Source organism: Eriocheir sinensis, unplaced genomic scaffold, assembly GCF_024679095.1.
Source record: "Eriocheir sinensis breed Jianghai 21 unplaced genomic scaffold, ASM2467909v1 Scaffold1039, whole genome shotgun sequence".
Lineage (NCBI taxonomy): Eukaryota > Metazoa > Arthropoda > Malacostraca > Decapoda > Varunidae > Eriocheir > Eriocheir sinensis.
In genome coordinates this window covers 111,084-133,355 of record NW_026110340.1, presented here as the reverse complement: position 1 = coordinate 133,355, position 22,272 = coordinate 111,084, and the positions used below count along the sequence as shown (strand labels likewise).

General features: G+C 42.8%; 1 protein-coding gene across 1 annotated transcript; it reads right to left on the bottom strand.

Moving 5' to 3' along the window:
• Positions 1-21: 21 nt before the first annotated feature.
• LOC126989063 (uncharacterized) lies at positions 22-6,346 on the bottom strand. Its single transcript, XM_050847613.1, has 5 exons — positions 6,210-6,346; positions 3,212-3,384; positions 2,056-2,168; positions 785-913; positions 22-285 (listed from the first exon to the last, which is right to left on the bottom strand). Exons 1-5 carry the CDS (start codon positions 6,210-6,212, stop codon positions 113-115), a joined length of 591 nt encoding a protein of 196 aa, XP_050703570.1. The 5' UTR covers positions 6,213-6,346; the 3' UTR covers positions 22-112.
• Between the last annotated feature and the right edge of the window lie 15,926 nt (positions 6,347-22,272).

The following is a 22,272-nucleotide window of genomic DNA, read 5'->3' as shown; positions in this document are numbered from 1 at the left end:
TTTGCTTTTAGACTCAGAGAAGGCAATGAAAGATGGCGATAACTTAAAAAGGTGATACAGATGATGACCTTACAAGACACACCATCACTTACCCGCGTCACCGTCACGGGCTTCATATGTCGGGTTGGGTCTGGCCGGGTAGCGGATGAGCCGGAGCGTGGAGAGATGCGGATCCCTGAAGATGTCGGCGTAGAAGTCGCTGGGTGCTCCGTAACCTTCCGCGATCAGGCTCAGCAGCTCCCGCGAAGCCTCGGTCATCTTCTCGTGGTAGACCTCCATCCATGTCTGACAGAAAGAGAGGTGGAGGAATGGTAAAGATGAGAGGTAGATGTAGATGAATATAGTGTTGATTAGTAGTAGATAAGTAAAGAAAGGCAAGAAGAAGGAAGGAAAGATAGCCAGAACGAAAGAAAGAAAGAAAAAAAGAGAGGTTGGTAAAAGGATTGAAAGATTGAAAGAAAGAAAAAGAAAGACAAAAAGAGAGAAAAACGAAAGAAAAACAAACAAATAAAAAGAAAAAAAAAGGAAGAAAAAGAAAAAGAAAAAACACAAAAAACAAAGAAAATATAAAAAAGATAAAAAAAATATACGAAAGAACGAAAGAAAAACAGAAAGGTTGAAAAAATAATTGAAAGGTTGAAAGAAAGGAAAAGAAAGACAGAAAGAGAGAAAAAACGAAAGAAAAACAAACAATTAAAAATAAAGTAAATAAAAAAAAATTAAAAAAAATATATAAAAAGATAGAAAAAAAAGAAAAAGAGAATCTAACATCCTATCCCCTCACCCTGAAGTTCCTGCCCTCCTCGGATTCCTCTAGACTCTAGAGGCCATTGGTTGTCCTCGATGATGAACTTCTCCTCCAGCGATATGAGTCCCTCCTTCGGCTTCCCCTGCTTCGGCCCGATCTCGAAGGCTAGGAAGGAGAGGACGCGGTGGTTGTGGTGGTGGTAGGGGTGGTGTGTGTGATGGTGGTGGTGGGGGTGGTGCTGGGTAGTGGTGGTGGTGATGATGGTGGTGGTGCAGGCGAATTTAAGTTCCTCATCACCATTCTTACATTCGTTTCACCTTCAATTCACTATCTTCATAACCACCACTATCACCACCACCACCACCATCATCTGGGTAGATAGCTCACTGATCAATCGACTGATTACAGACAGACAGACAGACAGATGAATATTCTCGTTCGTGTCGTGTTTCGTCAATATTATTCAAATTTATCAACGTGCATAATTTGTTTCTATATAAAGAGAGTATAACCCTCTTGATAACGTACTTACTGCATGTCGTGTCATTGTACCTCATTACAGCTTCGAGTCATTTGCGTCACTTATCATTCAGAATCGTTTTATTTTGTCACGCACCTGGAACTAGAAACAGAGACCGAATCCAGAGTAGCTTGCTGATTGGTTAGGTCACAGCATTATCTTGTATGGTCGCGAGAAGGGAACTCGTAACCGTGTATCATAACAGCCATCGGAACAAACAGATGATCTCACTGATCGGTTCGGTCGACACGCAATGCAACAACGAGATCGACAAACCACAAAGAAGAAGTAACAGATGAAATTACTCCGAAAGTTACTCCAGACCCGCACTTGATCTCCCTTCTTTCTCTATAAGACATCAAGTTCTTATATATCCTCAAGGTCTATGCCAAGTTTCGAAGTCATCCCTCACGTTCTATCGTTCTCAAGTTTTATGCCAAGTTCAGAAGTAATCCTCAAGTTTTAGTGAGTTTTCAAGTTCTTAAAGCCCTCAAGTTCTTATAACTCCTCAAATTCTATCAGTCATCAAGTTCAAACAATTTATCGAGTCATTCCTCACATTCTAGCAGGTCTTCAAGTTCTGTGCCAAATTCCCAAAGTCATCCTTCATGTTCTAGTAAGTTCTCAAGTTTTCATAAATCCTCAAATTCTGTCAGTCATCAAGTTTTAATAATTTATCGAGTCATTCACCACGCTCTAGCAGGTCTTCAAGTTCTGTGCCAAACTCCCAAGTCATCCCTCATTCTGCCAAGTCCTCTAAGTCCCCCAGTCATCCCTCAGTCCTCACCTTCCTTGTGGGACACGGCGCCGGGGATGACAGGAAAGTATCCGCGGTACTCGTTGCTGCACTTAGGGTTGAAAGACTTCTTGGAGATGGCCATCCTCTGCTCCATCGGCAGGCTGGCGGAGGGAGGAGTGGAGAAGAGATGGTTATAGAAGAGACAGGGGAAAAGAGAGGAAGAGAAGAGGCAGTGGATGGATAGATAAGGGACATGGTGCAGCTAGATGAGAGACGGAACAAGTAGATATTAACTTGAGAGGAAGAGACGGACAGAAACCGAGACCACCGTTGCCAGATTATCGTACTCGGAGCATCACGTATCCCGGCTTCTCACCCTTTAAATGTCACCAGGAAACAAGAATAATTAACCTTTTCAACGATAACAACACAAAAAGCCAGTTATTGGGGCACATGAGGCAGCTTTTGTGGTTGAAATCGGGGAATATGAGAGACTGAGTACGACAATCGGGTAACGTTGATTCCGAGACGCGTGAACAGACCCACCGATCTCAAACACTTCGATGTCCAAGACCACACACACATTTGACAAAGCTTTCGTAGGAGTTGCGGGCATTTCAACGGGTAGTCTCAAATAAAGATCCACAGAGTCAAGTGGAGAAGCAGGGACAACGATAAAGACACGGAATAGCGACGAATACAAAGGAACGGAGACCCAGAACGATAAACATGGATTAGGGACAAAGAAATACAAATACGAAGAGACGCGGAGACCCACACGAAGGAGGACAAAGAAGACGAAAACAAAAATAGACCCACGCATGAAAAACGACGAAAAAGAAGACGAAGACAGATAGGGAACCACGAAGAAGAAGAAGAGGAAGAAGAAGAAGGAGAAGAAGAAGAAGAAGAAGAAAGAGAAAAAGAAAAAGAAGAAGAAGAAAAAGAAGAAGAAGAAGAGGAAGAAGAAGAAGATGATGATGCTGGGATGAAAGGAACGGGAAAGAAAAGAGAGGATGAAGGGCGAGGGAAGGAAAGGAAAGGACAAACGAAAGGAGAAAAAGTGGAAAGGAGGAAGAGAAAAAAAAACAGAATTAAGGTACAGGAGAGAAAATAGGATAAATAATATGCTCGTAAGGAAGATAAAGAAGAAGAAGAAGAAAAAGAAGGAGACCCACACAGACACAACCCCCCGCCTCGACACCTGAAGAACCACTTGGAGTGTCGCAGCAGCGCCTCCTCGTCGTAGCCGTCCACGTTCTTGAGGTAGATGAAGCCCACGGTGGTGAGCGCCTCGTGCAGCTCCTTCACCAGGCCGGCCCGCGTGTGACCCTTGGCCAGGCTCAGGTCGATGACGGGCAGGACCTTCTCTTCCTCCTGTATGAGCGAGAGAGAGATGGATAGATAGATCGATAAAGAGTTAGATAGATATAGATAGGGATAGATAGAGAGAGCGAGGAGAGAGAGAGAGAGAGAGCAGGATCTGCTCTTCCTCCTGCCGGGGAGAGTGAAAGTTAGACTGATAGAGAAATCGATAAAAAAAGTAGATAGAGAGTTATATATAAATAGATTGATAGAGAGAGCTTGATAAATATAGACAGAGAGGTAGAGAGGGCAGGATCTTCTTACCCACCAGTCGTGGTGAGAGAAAGATAGAAAGATAGATAGAGGTAATAGAGATAAGAGATATGTAGAGGTTGGTGAGAGAAAAAAATATATATATATATGTATATATATATATATATATATATATATATATATATATATATATATATATATATATATATCTATATATATATATATATATATATATATATATATATATATATATATATATATATATATATATATAAGAACATAAGAACATAAGAACGCAGGAGTCTGCAAGAGGCCGGTAGGCCTGTACGGGGCAGCTCCTTTGACCCTAAGCTCCCGTGTATCTAACCCCACCTAATATCGCTGTCCATGAATTTATCTAGTCTATTTTTGAATGTGACAATTGTATTGGCACTCACCACATGACTGCTAAGCCTATTCCACTCATCCACCACCCTGTTAGTAAACCAATTTTTGCCTATGTCCCTGTTGAATCTGAATTTATCCAGTTTAAACCCGTTACTTCGTGCCCTACCCGGTTCTCTTACCAACAAAACCTTATGAATGTCTCCCTTATTAAAGCCCTTCATCCATTTATAAACCTCGATCATGTCTCCACGCACCCTTCGCCTTTCTAGAGAATGCAAGTTTAACTGTTTGAGTCTTTCCTCGTATGGCAAGTTTCTCAACCCCTGAATCATCTTAGTCATCCTCCTCTGCACCGATTCTAACATTTTGATATCCATTCTATAGTAGGGTGACCAGAACTGAACCGCATAGTCAAGATGAGGTCTTACTAATGCTTAATATAGTTTGAGGAAGACTTCGGGGCTTCTGTTGCTTACGCTCCTTGAAATAAATCCCAGTACCCTATTAGCTCGATTTCTAGCTTGAATGCATTGTGCCCTTGGACGGAGATCAGAGCTCACTAAGACCCCTAAATCCCTCTCGCACCCAGACCTACTTATGAGAGTGTCATTTAAGCAATAGTTATGTGAGGGGTTGTTCCTACCTACACTCAGAATACTGCACTTCCCTACATTGAACTTCATCTGCCATTTATCCGCCCAGTCATATAATCTGTTGAGTTCACCTTGGAGAATACTAGCGTCCTGATCCGACTCAATTACTCTACCGATCTTGGTATCATCTGCAAATTTACTAACATCACTACTAATTCCTGTGTCTAAGTCATTGATATAAATAATAAACAAAAGTGGACCTAATACCGAACCTTGTGGGACCCCACTCGTAACACATCCCCAGTCAGATCTTTTACCATTGATTTGCACTCTTTGCTTCCTATTGCTAAGCCACGCCTTGACCCAGCTCAAAACTTTACCCTCTACTCCGTGAGCCTGTAATTTAAGCAACAGTCGTTGGTGAGGAACTTTGTCAAACGCTTTACTAAAATCAAGATAGATTACATCATAATTTTCATCTCTGTCAACCGCCTCAAATACTTTATTGTAGAAGGACAAGAGATTGGTGACGCATGACCTATCTTTTGTGAACCCATGCTGCGAGTCGTGAATTAAGCTATGTTTCTCTAAATGCTCCCGAATGTTCCTGGCTATTATGGACTCCAGCATCTTCCCTATAACCGATGTTAAGCTAATTGGGCGATAGTTTGAGGCAACTGACCTGTCCCCCTTTTTAAAAATCGGCGTCACATTAGCTACTTTCCATAGGCTCGGCACATAGCCAGTATTTACCGACATCTTAAAGATGTCGGTTAGTGGGCCACTGATTACATCACCTAACTCCTTTAATACCCTCGGAAATATCCCGTCAGGACCTGGCGACTTGTTCTTCTTAAGCTTATCTATCTCATCCTGAACTACTTGCCTGGTAATGATTATATCCCTCAATTTATCGCCATCCCCGCCCTCGTACACCTGAACTCTTTCCGGTATAGTCGTTCGATCCTCCTGTGTGAATACTGAAAGGAAGTAGTTGTTCAACAATGTGCTCATATTTTCGTAATTTTCTACTAGCTCCCCTGTGTTTGTTTTCATATATATATATATATATATATATATATATATATATTGTGATATATATATATATAGATAGATTTATAGATAGATATTTATAGAGAGAGAGAGAGAGAGAGAGAGAGAGAGAGAGAGAGAGAGAGAGAGAGAGAGTACATGTGCCTTTTTCATATTCTCCATCAGTTCTTCGCTTCACTCAGAAAAAAAAACGACAACAACAGAAGGTCAAAGTATAGATCAATGTTGCAAGAGCGGAAAAAAATATTTGATAAGAAGATAAGATATGCAAAACCTCAAAAATAAAAAGAAAGATCGTAAAATATAAAAAAAAAGAAAGAAAAAAAACAATGTGTGTGTGTGTGTGTGTGTGTGTGTGTGTGTGTGTGTGTGTGTGTGTGTGTGTGTGTTTACCTATTTGTAGTATACAGGACCTGAACTCAAGCTCGGTCAGTCCTGTCTCCCACTATATTTGTCCAGCTTTTCCTTCAATTTTATTTTATGTGTGTGTGTGTGTGTGTGTGTGTGTGTGTGTGTGTGTGTGTGTGTGTGTGTGTCTGTGTGTGTGTGTGTGTGTGTGTGTGTGTGTGTGTGTGTACAAGTTCCTCTTACCATGTTTTCCACGTCGGCGTAAACACCTGACACACAAACACACACACACACACACACTAACACTAACACAAACACACTGTCTTCTCGGCACCACTTATGAGACGCAGCAGCTATCCGCTTCCTCCTCACGCCACGGCCTCGGGTGCTGCACTGCCACACGTCCAATCTCGCCCTCCCTTAAAAAGCTAAACTGTCAGAACTAATCAGTAATCACATCTAGTATGCCCCGTATTCTGAGACGGATTCGGGTCTCACAACAATATATTCATTTTTTATTTTTTATTTTTTACAGCAGAGGAGGCAATTCAAGGGCAAAAACACGAACAGCAACAACAAAATAAAAAAGCCCTCTATATTTTGCTTCGTACAAAAAATAAAGAAGAGCGAATAAAAGGTAAAAAACAAGATCAATTTCAGGTGCAGAGGTGTCTCGGTACTCTCCTTTTGAATGAATGTGTAGCGGCAGCTTAGGCCGCTACTGAGAAAGCCAAACATTTCTGTTTGTGTGTTTTCTAGACAGCTACGTTATAGCTGGTATAGCGCCGTGTGATTCGTTAAGGCCGTCTGTGTAGGTTCAGAGATACGACTGATAACCCGGTGGTGACTCCATTTATAAGCAAATTTATTCTCGAGAATATACACGTTTTTACATACGGTGATTGATTATTTACAGAAGTTCATATGCGCTAATATTTACAATAATGGCTCTATGGTGATGCAGTTTTAATATGTTAATGTTTATAATAATAGGAGTGATTACTTACATATATATATATATATATATACATATATATATATATATATATATATATATATATACATATATATATATATATATATATATATATATATATATATATATATATATATATATATATATATATATATATATATATATATATATATATATATATATATATATATATATATATATATATATATATATATATATATATATATATATATATATATATATATATATATATATATATATATAGTGACTCGCACTGTGATGTATAGGAAGACAAGATATTAGTGTGTTATGAGAGTGGAAGAGGAGAAAGAGGACAAGGTGAGTTACAGGGCAGAATGAAGAAATGAGGGCGAAGGAAACGAGAAAGAAAATGGTGTGTTTAATTGGTGACAACAAGTGTTTCCTCTTTCCAAAGTTCACAAAGGGAGGTTAGTCGGGCTGTGGTGAGTGCTCTTTCACGATCACGATGCATAAGGGTGGTCAGACTATCACTATGCTCATAACACTACCCATGGAAGTGCTTATACAACCTCTACGAAAGTCTTATCTTATGTGTGGTGGTAAGGTTTGGTTCTCAGACACTTTCGGCTCCAAAAACAACAATTTTCAAAGGCCACAAATTAAGTTAGTCGGGTTCTCATTGGTGTTTTTTTCATGTCCACGGTGCAGAGGTCAAACTACTATTAAGCTCGTAAAACTACCCATGGAAATGCCTCAACAACATCTACGATAGCCTTGTCTAATGTGGGTATGTTCTTAACAAACAGTACTATTTCCTAAGGCTTCAAAGGAGATTAATCGGGTTCTCATTAGTGGTTTTTCATGTTCATGGTGCAGTGGCCTTGCCAAACTACTACTAGGCTCGTAAAACTACCCATGGAAATGTCTATACAACCTCTATGAAAGCCTTGTCTAATGTGGGTATGTTCTTAACTAACTACTATTTCCTAAGGCTTCAAAGGAGATAAATCGGGTTCTCATCAGTTGTGCAGAAGCCTTGAACATAAGAACATAAGTACGTAGGGGTCTGCAAGAGGCCGGTAGGCCTATACGAGGCAGCTCCTTTGAACCTAAGCTCCGGTGTATCTAACCCCACCTAATATCGCTGTCCATTAATTTATCTAATCTATTTTTGAATGTGACAATTGTATTGGCACTCACCACGTGACTGCTAAGCCTATTCCACTCATCCACCACTCTGTTAGTAAACCAATTTTTGCCTATGTCCCTGTTGAATCTGAATCTATCCGGTTTAAACCCATTACTTCGTGTCCTACTCGGCTCTCTTACAAACAAAACCTTATGAAGATCACCCTTATTAAAGCCCTTCATCTATTTATAAACCTCGTTCATGTCTCCACGCACCTTTCGTCTTTCCAGAGAATTCAAGTTTAACTGTTTGAGTCTTTCCTCGTATGGCAAGTTTCTCAACCCCTGAATCATCTTAGTCATCCTTCTCTGCACCGATTCTAACATTTTGATATCCATTCTAGTATAGTAAGGTGACCAGAGCTGAACCGCATAGTCAAGATGAGGTCTAACTAATGCTAAATTGCCTAAATTGCCTTGCCAAACTATCACAGGCTAGGTTGAAAAAAAACTACCCTTGAAAGTACCTGCAACCCCATAACGAGAGAGAGAGAGAGAGAGAGAGAGAGAGAGAGAGAGAGAGAGAGAGAGAGAGAGAGAGAGAGAGAGAGAAAGAGAGAAATCAGACCACACAGACCCCATGGTCCAGACTAGGTGGTCTGTCCTTAAACCTAAGTGAATCTACACTAATCAGATGGCTCCAAAATGTTGCTTTTCTACTTTAGTTAATATTAAGTTCAAGGAAGTGACGGTCGAGCTTGTTTTCAAAGGAGTCAATCGTGTTACACTATACCACTGACGGTGGGAGCTTATTCCATTCTCGCACTACAACGTTGGTGAAGAAAAATTTGGTGCACTCTGAATTTATTTGTCTACATTTGAGTTTTATGCCATTGTTCCTCGTTCGCAAAGTGTCATCGATCATAAACAATTTTATTCTGTCTACATTCGTGAAACCATTAAGTATTTTAAAACATTCGATCAATTTTCCTCGGAGGCGACGTTTCTCAAGTAAGAACATGTTAAGGGTGGAAAGCCTTTCTTCATAGGATTTGTTGCGCAAGGAAGAGATTATTTTTGTTGTCCGACGCTGAACACTTTCTAATTTAGCAATGTCCTTTGCATGGTGAGGCGACCAAAACTGTACCGCATATTCCAAGTGGAGTCTGACTAAACTATTATTATTGAATCAGCGGTCGATGCAGTTTCAATAAATGCGAAGGAGGACACAGTGTATCTGATCCATGCGGGAACCAACGACCTTCAGTCAACCCAATCTCAGGACCTGTTAGCAAAATACCGTCAAGTCATTCGGAAATACAAGACCAAGTCCCCACATCATCATCCTGGGATTCTACCGAGTCAATACGTTCACCGGATTTAACAGTAAAGCGTACGGCGTCAACACTAGTCTAAAGCAGTTATGTAACGATGAAGGCGTAGCGTTCACGAATGCGTGGCATCACTTCAATCAGCGCCCAGATTTGTTTTCGGAGGACGGACTCCACCTGAACGAGGTTTGTTCGGCCGGCTTGGAAGGCTCCTGAACGAGACAGTTAAAAGCTTCTCGAAAAGCTATTAAAAAAACTGCAGGTGAGGGCAAGGCCAAGGCAACCCTTGATCAGCCGAACCTTAGCGTCGATGCGGCTTGCAAGAAACTGCAACCAACGACGCCCCTGACAAACGAACTCATTCAACACGACGCGGCAAAACCAGGAGCCACATTTCCATTTTGTACACAAATGCACGCAGTAGTAGGAGCAGGTAGGAAGACACCTACCGAACGGGCGTGAGCTACTCCCGGTGAGGATATATGGGAAGCGAGGAGGGTGCTGAAGCCCTTCAAAGACCCTTCCCATGTCCTCACTAACCGTTTCCCTTTTGTCTCATCAACACCAGAGAGCAGTTCAGTATGCTCTCTAAAGACAGTTCCTCTCTCTTTCTACACCACACTACATTTACAAAACACACACACCTTTTCCCAAAATTCAAAATTCAACATAGCGAAAAAAATAACTGCCTCTTAGTCCCCGCCTGGGGGGGACCATAAATTCCCCCAGGGAGGACTCCCCTTCTGGCTGCCGACTTGAGAGGTGTTCTGATAACTCCTCGAACCTCCTCCTTATCAATTTCTGCAACATTCGCGGTCTCCGTTCTAATTTTCATTCTGTGGAACACCATCTCTCCCCCTCTAAATCTCACCTTCTCTTCCTCACCGAAACACAGGTTCTGAGGCTACTGACAGCAACCTGTACTCTGTTCCCTCCTACTATCTCTATCCTAAATTTCAATCCAAAGCTGGATGTTGCGCCTACGTGCGCAACGACATCACTTGCTCTCGTGCCCACGATCTTGACTCTTCTGAATTTTCCACCATCTGGCTAAGACTTCACTGTCATTCTATTACTAAATACATCTGTGCTGTTTATCTCTCACCTAACTCTACTAACTATGTAAAACTCTTTGACTATTTGAACTCTAAAGTGGAGCGCATCTTGACCCACTCTCCCTTCGCTGAAATCTCCATCTTGGGAGATTTCAATGTTCACTACCAGCTTTGGCTTCCATCCTCTTTCACTGACCAGCCTGGTGAACAAGCCTACAACTTTACTCTCCTCCACGACCTAGAGCAGTTGGTTCAGCACCCTACTCGTATTCCCGACCGTCTTGGAGACAGGCCCAACATTCTAGACCTCTTCCTTACCTCTATCCTTCTGCTTACTCTGTCAAACTGTTATATCCGTTGGGCTCCTCCGATCATAACCTTATTTCTGTATCCTGTCCTATCGCTCCTGGACATCCTCTGGACCCGCCGAGGAGGCGATGCTTCTGGCATTTTGCTTCAGCTCGGTGGGACGACCTGAGGATGTACTTTTCCGATTTCCCGTGGAATGATTACTGCTTCCAGGAGAGAGACCCCTCTGTGTGTGCTCTGCGCATCACAAAGGTGATTGTCTCTGGAATGGAGGCATACATTCCACGTACTCTCTACTCCTCATGCTAAAAAGCCTTGGTTTAATCATACTTATTCTCGTGCTATTAAAGATAGAGGCAGCTCACAAAAGGTTCCAGAGCCTTCGAACTCCCATTAACTTTGATCTATACATTTCAGCCCGGAATCGTGCCAAATCTATTCTCCGACTTACCAAAACTTCTTTTATAAATAAAAAATGTCAACACTTTGCTTCTTCTAATTCTTCCCGTGACTTCTGGCATCTAGCCAAAAATATCTCCTCCAATTTCATTTCTTCCTCTTTTCCTCCTCTCCTTAACCTGACAGCACTGCCGTCTCATCTGTCTCTAAGGCTGAACTCTTCGCTCAGACTTTCTGAATGAACTCCACCTTGGACGATTCTGGGCATATTCCTCCTACTCATCCCCCCTCTGATTCCTTTATGCCTGTTATTAAGATGCTTCATAATGATATTTTCTATGCCCTCTCTGGCCTCAACTCTGAGAAGGCTTATGGACCTGATGGAGTGCCTCCTATTGTCCTTAAAAACTGTGCTTCTGTGCTGACACCCTGCCTGGTCAAACTCTTTCGTCTCTCCCTATCAACATATATCTTTCCTTCCTGCTGGAAGTATGCCTTTGTACAGCCTGTGCCTAAGAAGGGTGACCGCTCCAATCCCTCAAACTACCGCCCAATACCTTTACTTTCATGTCTATCTAAAGCTTTTGAATCAATTTGAACCAGAAGATTCATAAGCACCTTTATACTTCTAACCTTCTATCTGATCGCCAGTATGGGTTCCGCAAGGGGCGTTCTACTGGCGATCTTCTTGCTCTCTTAACTGACTCTTGGTCATCCTCTCTTAGCCGTTTCGTTGAAACTTTCTCTGTTGCGCTAGACATATCGAAAGCCTTCGATAGAGTCTGGCACAAATCTTTGCATTCTAAACTGCCCTCTTTCGGATTCTATCCCTCTCTCTGTTCCTTTATCTCCAGTTTCCTTTCCGGCCGTTCTATCTCTGCGGTGGTAGACGGTCACTGCTCTTCCCCTAAACCTATCAACAGTGGCGTTCCACAGGGCTCTGTCCTATCACCCACTCTCTTCCTGTTATTCATCAATGATCTTCTTTCCATAACAAACTGTCCTGTCCACTCGTACGCCGACGACTCCACTCTGCATTATTCAGCTTCTTTCAATAGAAGACCCTCTCAACAAGAAGTACACAACTCCAGGCTGGAGGCTGCAGAACTCTTAACCTCAGACCTTGCTATCATTTCCGATTGGGGCAGAAGGAACCTTGTGTCCTTCAATGCCTCAAAAACTCAATTTCTCCACCTATCAACTCGACACAATCTTCCAAACACCTATCCCCTATTCTTCAACAACACTCAGCTGTCTCCTTCTTCAACACTAAACATCCTCGGTCTATCCTTAACTCAAAATCTCAACTGGAAACTTCATATCTCCTCCCTCGCTAAATCAGCTTCTTCGAGGTTGGGCTTTCTGTATCGTCTCCGCCAGTTCTTCTCCCCCGCGCAGTTGCTATCCATATAAAGGGGCCTTGTCCGCCCTCGTATGGAGTATGCAGGTGTGGGGGGGCTCCTACACAGCTCTTCTGGACAGAGTGGAGGCTAAGGCTCTCCGTCTCATCAGCTCTCCTCCTCTTACTGATAGTCTTCTACCTCTTAAATTCCGCCGCGATGTTGCCTCTTTCTGTCTTCTATCGATATTTCCACGCTGACTGCTCTTCTGAACTTGCTAACTGCATGCCTCCCCCCCTCCCGCGGCCCCGCTGCACACGACTTTCTACTCATGCTCATCCCTATACTGTCTAAACCCCTTATGCAAGAGTTAACCAGCATCTTCACTCTTTCATCCCTCACGCTGGTAAACTCTGGAACAATCTTCCTTCATCTGTATTTCCTCCTGCCTACGACTTGAACTCTTTCAAGAGGAGGGTATCAGGACACCTCTCCTCCCGAGTTTAACCTTGCTTTTGGCCGCCTCTTCTGCTTCTTTTATGGGAGCAGCGATTAACGAGCTTTTTTTATTGTTTTTTTTGTGCCCTTGAGCTGCTTCCTTTGTTGTAAAAAAAATAAAAAAAATAAAAGTCTATTACCCAAAAAGGACGAAGTTAGCGCGTATATTGCAACAGAGAAACCAGATGTGGTAGCCATCACAGAGACTTGGGCCAATTCTGCACATCTAGTATCTGAACTATCATTTCCCGGGTACGAAAGCTTCCAAAACAATCGAATGCAAAAGAAAGGAGGAGGAGTAATTTGCTACGTAAAAAGTGCGCTCCCTGCCATAAAAATAGACATACAGGACGCAGAGAAATACGACTCCGTCCATGTGGAAATAACCGCAAATAATAAGAAACTAACACTTGGAACCGTATACAGGCCCCCAAAACAACAGGCAGCCGACGACACTGCCCTGTACGAAGAGATTCACTCTGTAACACAAAACAAAGAAGCAATAATAATAGGGAACTTTAATTGCCCTAACATTGACTGGGGACTGTTGACTGGAGATCAAGAGGGTAACAGGCTTATAGAAATGGTGGAGGATTCGTTCCTCACTCAAACTGTAACTCAACCGGCAAGAGAAAACAATCTGCTGGATCTGGTATTAGTAAGCGACCCCGACCTCATTCGCGACTGTGAAGTTGGTGAGAAACTTAATGGTTGCGATCACCACCTAACCCGTTTATATGTCAACATATGTCACAAACTCTAGATGATCCGTCATACCAGATTACAAAAAAGCAAATTTCAACCTAGCCCGGGAGCTGCTTCCTTCTGCAACCTGGGACCAGCTTCACCTAATCGACAATACAATCGACAAAGTGTGGAACAACTTTAAAGATAAGCTTTTGCAGGTAGAGAAGGCTACAGTGCCTACGAAACCCAGGCGAGCAAATGGTACCGTGGATCCACCGTGGATGAACAGAGAAAAAAAGGGCGGCAAAATTAAAAAAGGAATTATAACCTAATGAAAGAAAAGACACAGCCGAAGCCCGTGCATAGTACCAAAACAGCCTCAGAGCTTGTCGCACCCTTATTCGGAGTAGTAAACGCAACTACGAAAACAAATATCGCGTGACATCAAGACAAACTCAAAAAATTCTTCACATACATCAAATCGAAAAAAAAGTAAGATCAATATTGGTCCCCTGACAGACGAGACTGGATCTGTAACTCAGGACAGTAAACAGATGGCCAGAATCCTCAACAGTAGCTTCGCATTCGTATTCATAGTCGAGGACATCGAAACCATTCCCGAGCCCTGACCCGCCGAGTGAGATCACGACCCTGGAAATTGACACAATATGCGACCAAGAAGAGAAAAAGTATTTGGACAAACTCGACACGAACAAGTCAACAGGACCTGACGGTTTGTCACCACGGTTATTAAAAGAGCTTAAACAACAAATACTTCAGCCACTCACTAACATATTCAACCAGTCTGTTCAATTGAACAAGGTTTCGGTAGACTGGAAGATGGAGAACGTGACACCGATTTTCAAAAAATGAGACAAAAGCGTTGCATTAAACTACAGGCCCATAAGGTTGACATCAGTGGCAGGAAAAATACTCGAAAAGATTATTAGAGACAAACTTGTCAAGTTTTTAGAACACAATAATGTAATCTCCGACACCCAGCATGGCTTCAGAAACAAGCGCTTCTGCCTAACAAATTTATTAGACTTCTTCCAAGGTATATATAAGAACTGGGATGCCCACATCCCCAGTGATGTTATATACCTGGACTTTCAGAAGCCCTTCGACAAGGTACCGCACGAGCGACTCCTTAAAAAACTGCACTCGGCGGACATTGGAGCCAATCTGATCGCGTGGATAAGAGATTGGCTCACCGGCAGAAAACAACGAGTACTACTAAACGGACAGCCTTCCGATTGGCTTCCAGTCACTAGTGGAGTGCCTCAAGGGTCAGTGCTGGGACCCATTATCTTCAGCATATAATATCAACGACCTCGAATCAGGACTGAACTCAACAATATCGAAATTTGTTGATGACACCAAGATGGGTGGAAAGGCCTCACAAAGACCGACTGCGAAATCATTCAGAAAGACCTCAATCACATTATCGAATGGTCAGAAAAATGGCAAATGTCCTTTAATGTTGACAAATGCAAAGTCATGCACATTGGGTCCAGAAATAGTATCCACATACATTATGAATGGGAAACCTCTTCAAGCGATGCAGGAGGAAAAGGATCTTGGAGTCACTATCAGCAGTGACCTGAAACACGAGAATCACTGTAAAAAAGCCTACAACAAAGCCAACACTATGCTCGGGTTCATAGCGAGGAACTTCGAGTGTAAAAAGCCAGACGTGATGCTAGCCTTGTATAATTCCATGGTAAGACCGCACCTCGAGTATGCAGTACAGTTTTGGTCTCCTAATTACAGAAAGGACATTGATTTATTATAAAAGACTCAACGACGCGCCACGAAGATGATACCAACCTTAAGGGCTCAACCGTGCGCGGAACGACTCAAGCGACTCAATCTCTTTACATTGGAGAAAAGACGCCTGCGAGGAGAAATGATTCAAGTCTTCAAGTATCTGAAAAAAATCAATAACGTCGATTACTCCAAATTCTTTGAACTGCAAACCAACCTAAGAACTACAAATAACGGTTTACCTATTCAGTCTAGTCGATGTAACACAGACATCGGAAGGAGTTTCTTTTCAAACCGAGTCATCCGTCACTGGAACAATCTTCCTTCAGAAGTAGTAAATGCGAATACCATCAACTCCTTCATATATAGAATCGACCGTCACTTCGCTGCGTCAGGAGTGAGCTGAATATTAAGGTGCTTTCATCTGCTCCTCAATATCGAGGTGCTTTTCATCTGCTTCTCAATGTCGAGGTGCTTTTCATCTGCTCCTCAATGTCGAGGTGTTTTCATCTGCTCCTCAATGTCGAGGTGCTTTCATCTGCTCCCCAGGCCCCAAGTGGCTGTCGAGCAGATTAAATCACCAAAGCGGGCAACCTCGTAATAAGCCAATAGGCTTTCTGTTCCCTGCATTTCCATGTTTCCATGTTTCCTCCTCCTCCTCCTCGTCCTCATACTGAACAACAACAGCAGCAGCAATAACAACAAACTAATTCTTTACTAACGCACAATTTCAGTCTCGGTTCAAAAGAACTATTCAAACTCACTTTCATTCTTCTCTTCTGTTTTCGAACACAATTAAGGCGATGCGATTCTAGGACACGAGCCACTGAATCCCTCCTTTCCTTGAGTCTTTCAGCCAACGTGGTGGTGGCGACACGTGACCTGCCTGTGACCGAGACCTGCCTGTGACCGTGACCTGCCTGAGCTGACCAGTTGTGGTGTGTTACTGAGGATGAGCTGAAGTGTCGTGCTGTGTTGCCGCCGTATTTTTAAACATTTCGTCTCCAAAAAACACATGTATTATAATGCCAGAAGGCTAAGTATGGAATGTACACAGGATCTCAAAAGTAGGTATAAGTATTTAAGTATGGAATGTACATTATGACAAGGCTTTGGGCGTCTAGGGTGTTTCCAGAGGTAGTTTTATGACCCTGGTGGCAGATTGACCTTTCCTCTGTACCATGAACCTAAAATACCACTTTTGAGAACCTGACTGATCTACTTTTGGCCTTTGGAGATATATATGTGAGGCGGAAGCGTCTGAGAAAAACAGATAGTGTTGTGTTGTATTGTCTGGCGTTTGTGTCTCAGGGAAAGGAGTATTTGTCAACGTGATATATGGTATGTGACGAAGATGAGCACCGAGGGCACGCGTAGCTATAACCGGTATGCCCTCAACTTTACCTTTCATTAATGTGTGTTCGTCAATTTGTTCAGTTCAGTTAGTAATAAATTATATAACGGCAAAACATAGCTACTACACGTCACCTGAGTTGTTTGTTTTGTTATCAGCGGTTTGTTCCATTTCCCACGTGCGCACTGAATGGGACGGTGTGTGCAAACTGGCGAACATAATTATACTCCCTAGGAACATATGGCACGCTTTGACGGATGTTTAGAAAATTGACCCTTTGCTTTCATCCCCTTTCGGCGCCCCGTTGCATAATTTATTGCCCTTCACTCTCGTCCCAAGCTGGTGTAATTTTTAAACCTTTCGGGGTGCAGGCACATACATTTAACAATTCTTTCGTAGAATCGGATTGCTTTTCCATGAGTACCTTTGTGACCCCGGTAGTAGTTTAGCTCTTCTTCTGTACCGTGAATCTAAATAAACACTCATTAGAATCTGACTGATCTACTAGTTAATGTGAGGCTGAAGCGCCCCAAGCACATACATTTGACAAGGTTTTCGTAGGACTGGAGGTCATTTCCATGGGTACTTTTATGACCCTAGTGGTAGTTTGATTATTTTTCTGTACTATGAACCTAAAGAAACACTCATTAGAACCTGACTGATAAACTTTTTGACCTTTGTAAATAGTTGACGTGAGGCTGAAGCATCTGCGAGCCTTTCGAAACAGATTTACCGAGGCTTCGAGGAGTTTCATAATGGTTGTTACCGCCATCAGCCCCGCGAGGAATACGAGAGTCACTACGTTTATCAAAGAATCAGGGATACGTAAGTCACTACAATTTACATCAAAGAGCAATAAATCATTAAGTCACTACCGTACATCAAAGAGCAATTTAACCCGCACATCAGAATATGGCAATGGCAAGATATATCATTCAGATCATTCAGAAATATACAGCTATAACTCGCGTGTCGGGGTCAATTAATCACTTGTGGGTTCTTTGTTGTGTGACCCTTAACCAAACTCTCCCTACGAGGAGCTCTTCACCTCTCTGCTGCGCCCTCCTCTCTGCCCTCAAATCAACCAACCACCAGACAGAGGGAGGAATTCGGCTGACGCGGAAACCCTGCGTCAGCAGTCTGTATCTACCCCTTCCGAGTGTTGACATCGTGGTGCGGCCATCTGGTCTCACTTATACCCATTGATGGGATTCAGCCTGCTCGCACCGGCTCGCAAGAACCTGTTCTTGGAATTTATTTAATCCCGAGAACCGGTTGTTACTGTTAGTTTAAATCAGGGGTTCTTAATTTTTCCCCCATGAACACATACTTATAACTTATTTTGGTAAACCCCTCATATATTTGTTACTGGCTTTTGATAGTCAAAAACACGACTAAAACCATATTTGATGTTGGGTAGAGCCGAACACGGGTTCAAGACCAATGTGGCATCACCGATTCGAACGAGAGCGCCGTTACAAAGGCTACACCGACAGCAACCGCTGCCAGCTCAATTTGTTTACTTGAATTACTTCTCCCTCACGGCAACCAGCTGTCATCCGCCTCACCTGTGCCTTCCTGAAGAAGACAGGCCAGCTGTCACGCCTGTGATGACCTCATAGGACTTCCCCAGGACTCATAATGATCTTCAGATCTTCGCGTCCCTGACAACAACAACAACAACAGCAACAACAACATATCTGCAGACACCACTGTAGCTGGTAGGATTTTTTATTCTATTTTTGAGAGGCTGTAGCTATTATTTTATGTAGTCACGCATCACGACATCAGGAATTGTGATCTCAAATATATCAAAATCACTTTGATAACAGTTTGAATATATAAATATGCCATATAGAGTATAGGCATAGAGCCGAGACACAAAATATTTATTGAAAGTAGAATGTGCGTGGATTTAACCATATCAGTATGGTTTGCTTCTAGAGACTGAGATAGTGAGAGAACGTGTTGTCAGCGAGTACTGGAGTGAGAAAACTTGTTCTTAAAAGAATTGAATCCCACCACTGCTTATACCATCTCGCACCACTGCTTTGCAGTAGTCCCCATCTTTACTCTTAGAATCCTCCCTATCCACCCTCTACATCGTCCTTTATATGTATGTACCACATTACACATCTTGTAATCAGTCATACTCAGCCTTAGCGCACTAATAACCTTTGTCCGCCTTCGGGCGGCAGCAATGAGGATCAACTACTTCACTCCTGCGTGCTCTGCGTCATGGTGACTTGATGATTTACACGTTGCACTTCATGATCGATAGCATATTTGACTTGTTGCGCGTGAGCCCTGGGCCATATTCTTAAAACATTTTGGCGCCCAAGCACACATATTTGACAAGGTTTTCGTAGGAGTTTGTGGCATTATTTGGAGTAGTTTTATGACCCTGGTGGTAGTCTGACCCTTCCTCTGTACCGTGAATCTAAATAAAACAGTCATGAGAACCCGATTTGTCTCCTTTTTGGCCTTTGGAAATAGTTGACGTGAGAGGTGGAAGCGTCTGAGCATACCAGCCGTGGGAGGCGTGGGTGGATGGGCGGGGCAGGGGGGAAGGCCCCATCTTTCGTAACGTATTATCAAATGCTTTCGGCTTCCACAATAATTTCCCAAGGCCACAAGGAGATAAATTCGGTTATCATGAGACTGACTGATTGTTGGTTTATTGTTGCAAAGTCATACAACATTGGAGAAGGGAGTAACCTGGCAATACATAGTGTGATGGTACAACTGGTTTTTTTTTTCAATTTTATGATGCAGAAGCCTTGTCAAACTTTCACTAATGCTCATACAACTACTTATTGAAATACCACAACGACCTATGCGAAAGCCTTGTTAAATGTGTGTGTGTGTGTGTGTGTGTGTGTGTGTGTGTGTGTGTGTGTGTGTGTGTGTGTGTGTGTGTGTGTGTGTGTAAGTCACGAAATGTTTGAGACTTTGACCCTAGTTTCATATCCTTAAGCCCAATCTTCGACTTAATTTTGCATGGGTCAGCTTGGGGTTATATTTTGAAACGCGTCCAAGGATATTTTTGACACTGCTTTCGTAGGAGTTGTTGTGGGCATTTGCATGAGTGGTTTTATGACCCTGGTTGTGGTTTGACCCTTCTTCTGTACCGTGAACCTAATGAAACACTCATTAGAACCCGAATGATCCCCGTTTTGTCCACTGGAAAGAGTTGATGTGAGAGCTGGATACTTTTGGGAATACGGATCTTTTACTTTGAATATCTTTATATTTTACTTTATTTTCTCTACCCCAGGATGAAAATAATAGTGACGGTGATGGTGGTGATGGTGATGGTGGCGTTGACGGAAGCGATGGAAAAGGAAAAGAAAAATGAAGAAGGAAATGGCGGAGGCTCTGGCGATGATGGTTTCCTAATGGCCACGTCAAAAGAGGGTCGACTGCACTACGATTTACTGTTGAGGGGAGCACAAACGCCCAGGTGAGAAGAAAACACACACACACACACACACACACACACACACACACACACACACACACACACAGCTGTCCTCAGAGTTTTATTAGTTGACTGGTATTCGTGACTCATTCCACACTTCAACCTCTTTTTTGTTCTCTTCTTTCATGTTTGCGTCGGTCGGCGTTGGTCAGCGACTTGTCTGCGTCCTGTCGGCGTCGTGTCTTCGTTGGTCGGTGTCGGTCGGCGTTATGTCTGCGTCCTCGTCGTCGTCAGCTCCATTCTTTATCGTTCTTTATCGTCTTTTCCTTCTATATTCTGATTTACTTCCTTCCTTTTATCCCTCCCCTTCCTTCCTTGTCTTATCTTCATTCCCGCTCTATCCTTTCCTTTCCATTTCTTTCTCTTCCTTTTCTTTTCTTTCCTCTCAATTTCTTTACGCTCCTTCTCTTCTTTCCCTCACCATGCTATCCCTTTCCTTTTCTATCCTTCTCCTTTGTATTACCTTACCTTCTCATCCATACTCCTTCCTACCCCCTCCCCTCCCTTCCTTTCCATTTCCTTCCCCTCAACTCCATTCCATATATCCTTCTCCCATCCCTTAGCCACGGATCCTGCTACCAGTCGGTGCTGAAGGACCTGTGTGAAGGCTTTTTTTTTTTTTTTTTCTTTTTACGTCGCGGCCTGTGCGCCGGTAGGCTTCTTCCCGGTGGGGCCTGATGGTCGGCCAAGGCTTCTTTCCGGTGGGGCCTGATGGTCGGCCCAGCCCGTTCTGGCGCAGGCGAGTGTTTATAGGGGCGCCATCATGTGTTGGCTCATGCCGCATCCCCGGGACTCATCTTTGAGCCTCTCTTTGGAGAGATTATCTAGAGCCCAGGTTGATGGGTGGTCTTTAGGCCAGCATGTTGGTAGTCTTAGGCCACTCGGCGGTGACTGAAAAACCTCAGCTGTGCGGCGGCCAGGATTCGAACCCGTGTCCATCCTAGAGCTCCCGAACGCGGGGCCGTCACGCTAACCCCTCAGCCACCGCCTGTGTGAAGGCTGCTCCACGTTGGACGATAAGGTGAGGCTGCGACCTTTCTTGCACTTTAAGTCGACGCTAGTCTGTGCCAGGAGTTTGTTTCCCATATAGTGCAGACGGAGATGTAATTCCGTAGGAATTTCATGCCCAAATTGAGATAGTGTGTGCTTTCACTTCCTTATGGTTTAAGGTAATGGAAAATGATAGGTAACAAATTTTCCCGACACCCGTAGCCATGGTAACAGCCAAAATCCAACATGGCCGCCGTCGCGCCTGGATGTTTCCAAAAGAGTCACATCTCTGGAAATACTCGACCGGTTTCAATGATGTTGGGATCAATATTAGGGTTTTACAACATTTCTGAGCGTTTGAAAAAGGTTTCACAGCGATTGGAAGTCAAGATGATGTAATAAACTAAGGTTAATGTGATATAATTTGGGGTTCAAACACAAATAAGGAAAATATAAAGTGAGAGTTATTTAATTGCACATATTATGTGATTATTTGGTATGAATGTGCATTTTCACAGCTTTCACTTTAGTGACGTAACCTGTGACAGATGTTGAGAACCACCGAATGAGCAAGCCAATGTTTGCATGTAGTAGTGTGATGTAAATCTTCATTCATGTAAACCAACCTTTTCATTGCAGGGTAATGTTTTTGCTATGGATATCAATACAAAAATATGTTTAGTTTGCACATGTTTTTTTTCAAGTTATAAGCAATACAATTTAAGAAAACAAAAATATTCATGAAAATCATTGTAAATTACCAATAATTTGCAAACGCCTAATGTAAATTGCTGACATAATACCAATTAAATCCACTGAAAGATAAGACTTTTCACATAGCATAATAAAATAATTACTGGTCATACTATACATTCACATTATACACATATGCATTCAAAGGTGTCATTGTAAAACTATGACTGGATGCAAGTTGGGAAAACTAGTGATAGCAGTTACAGTATGTACACCACCATTCAAACTCCTTAAAGCAATATATTTTCACAATCAA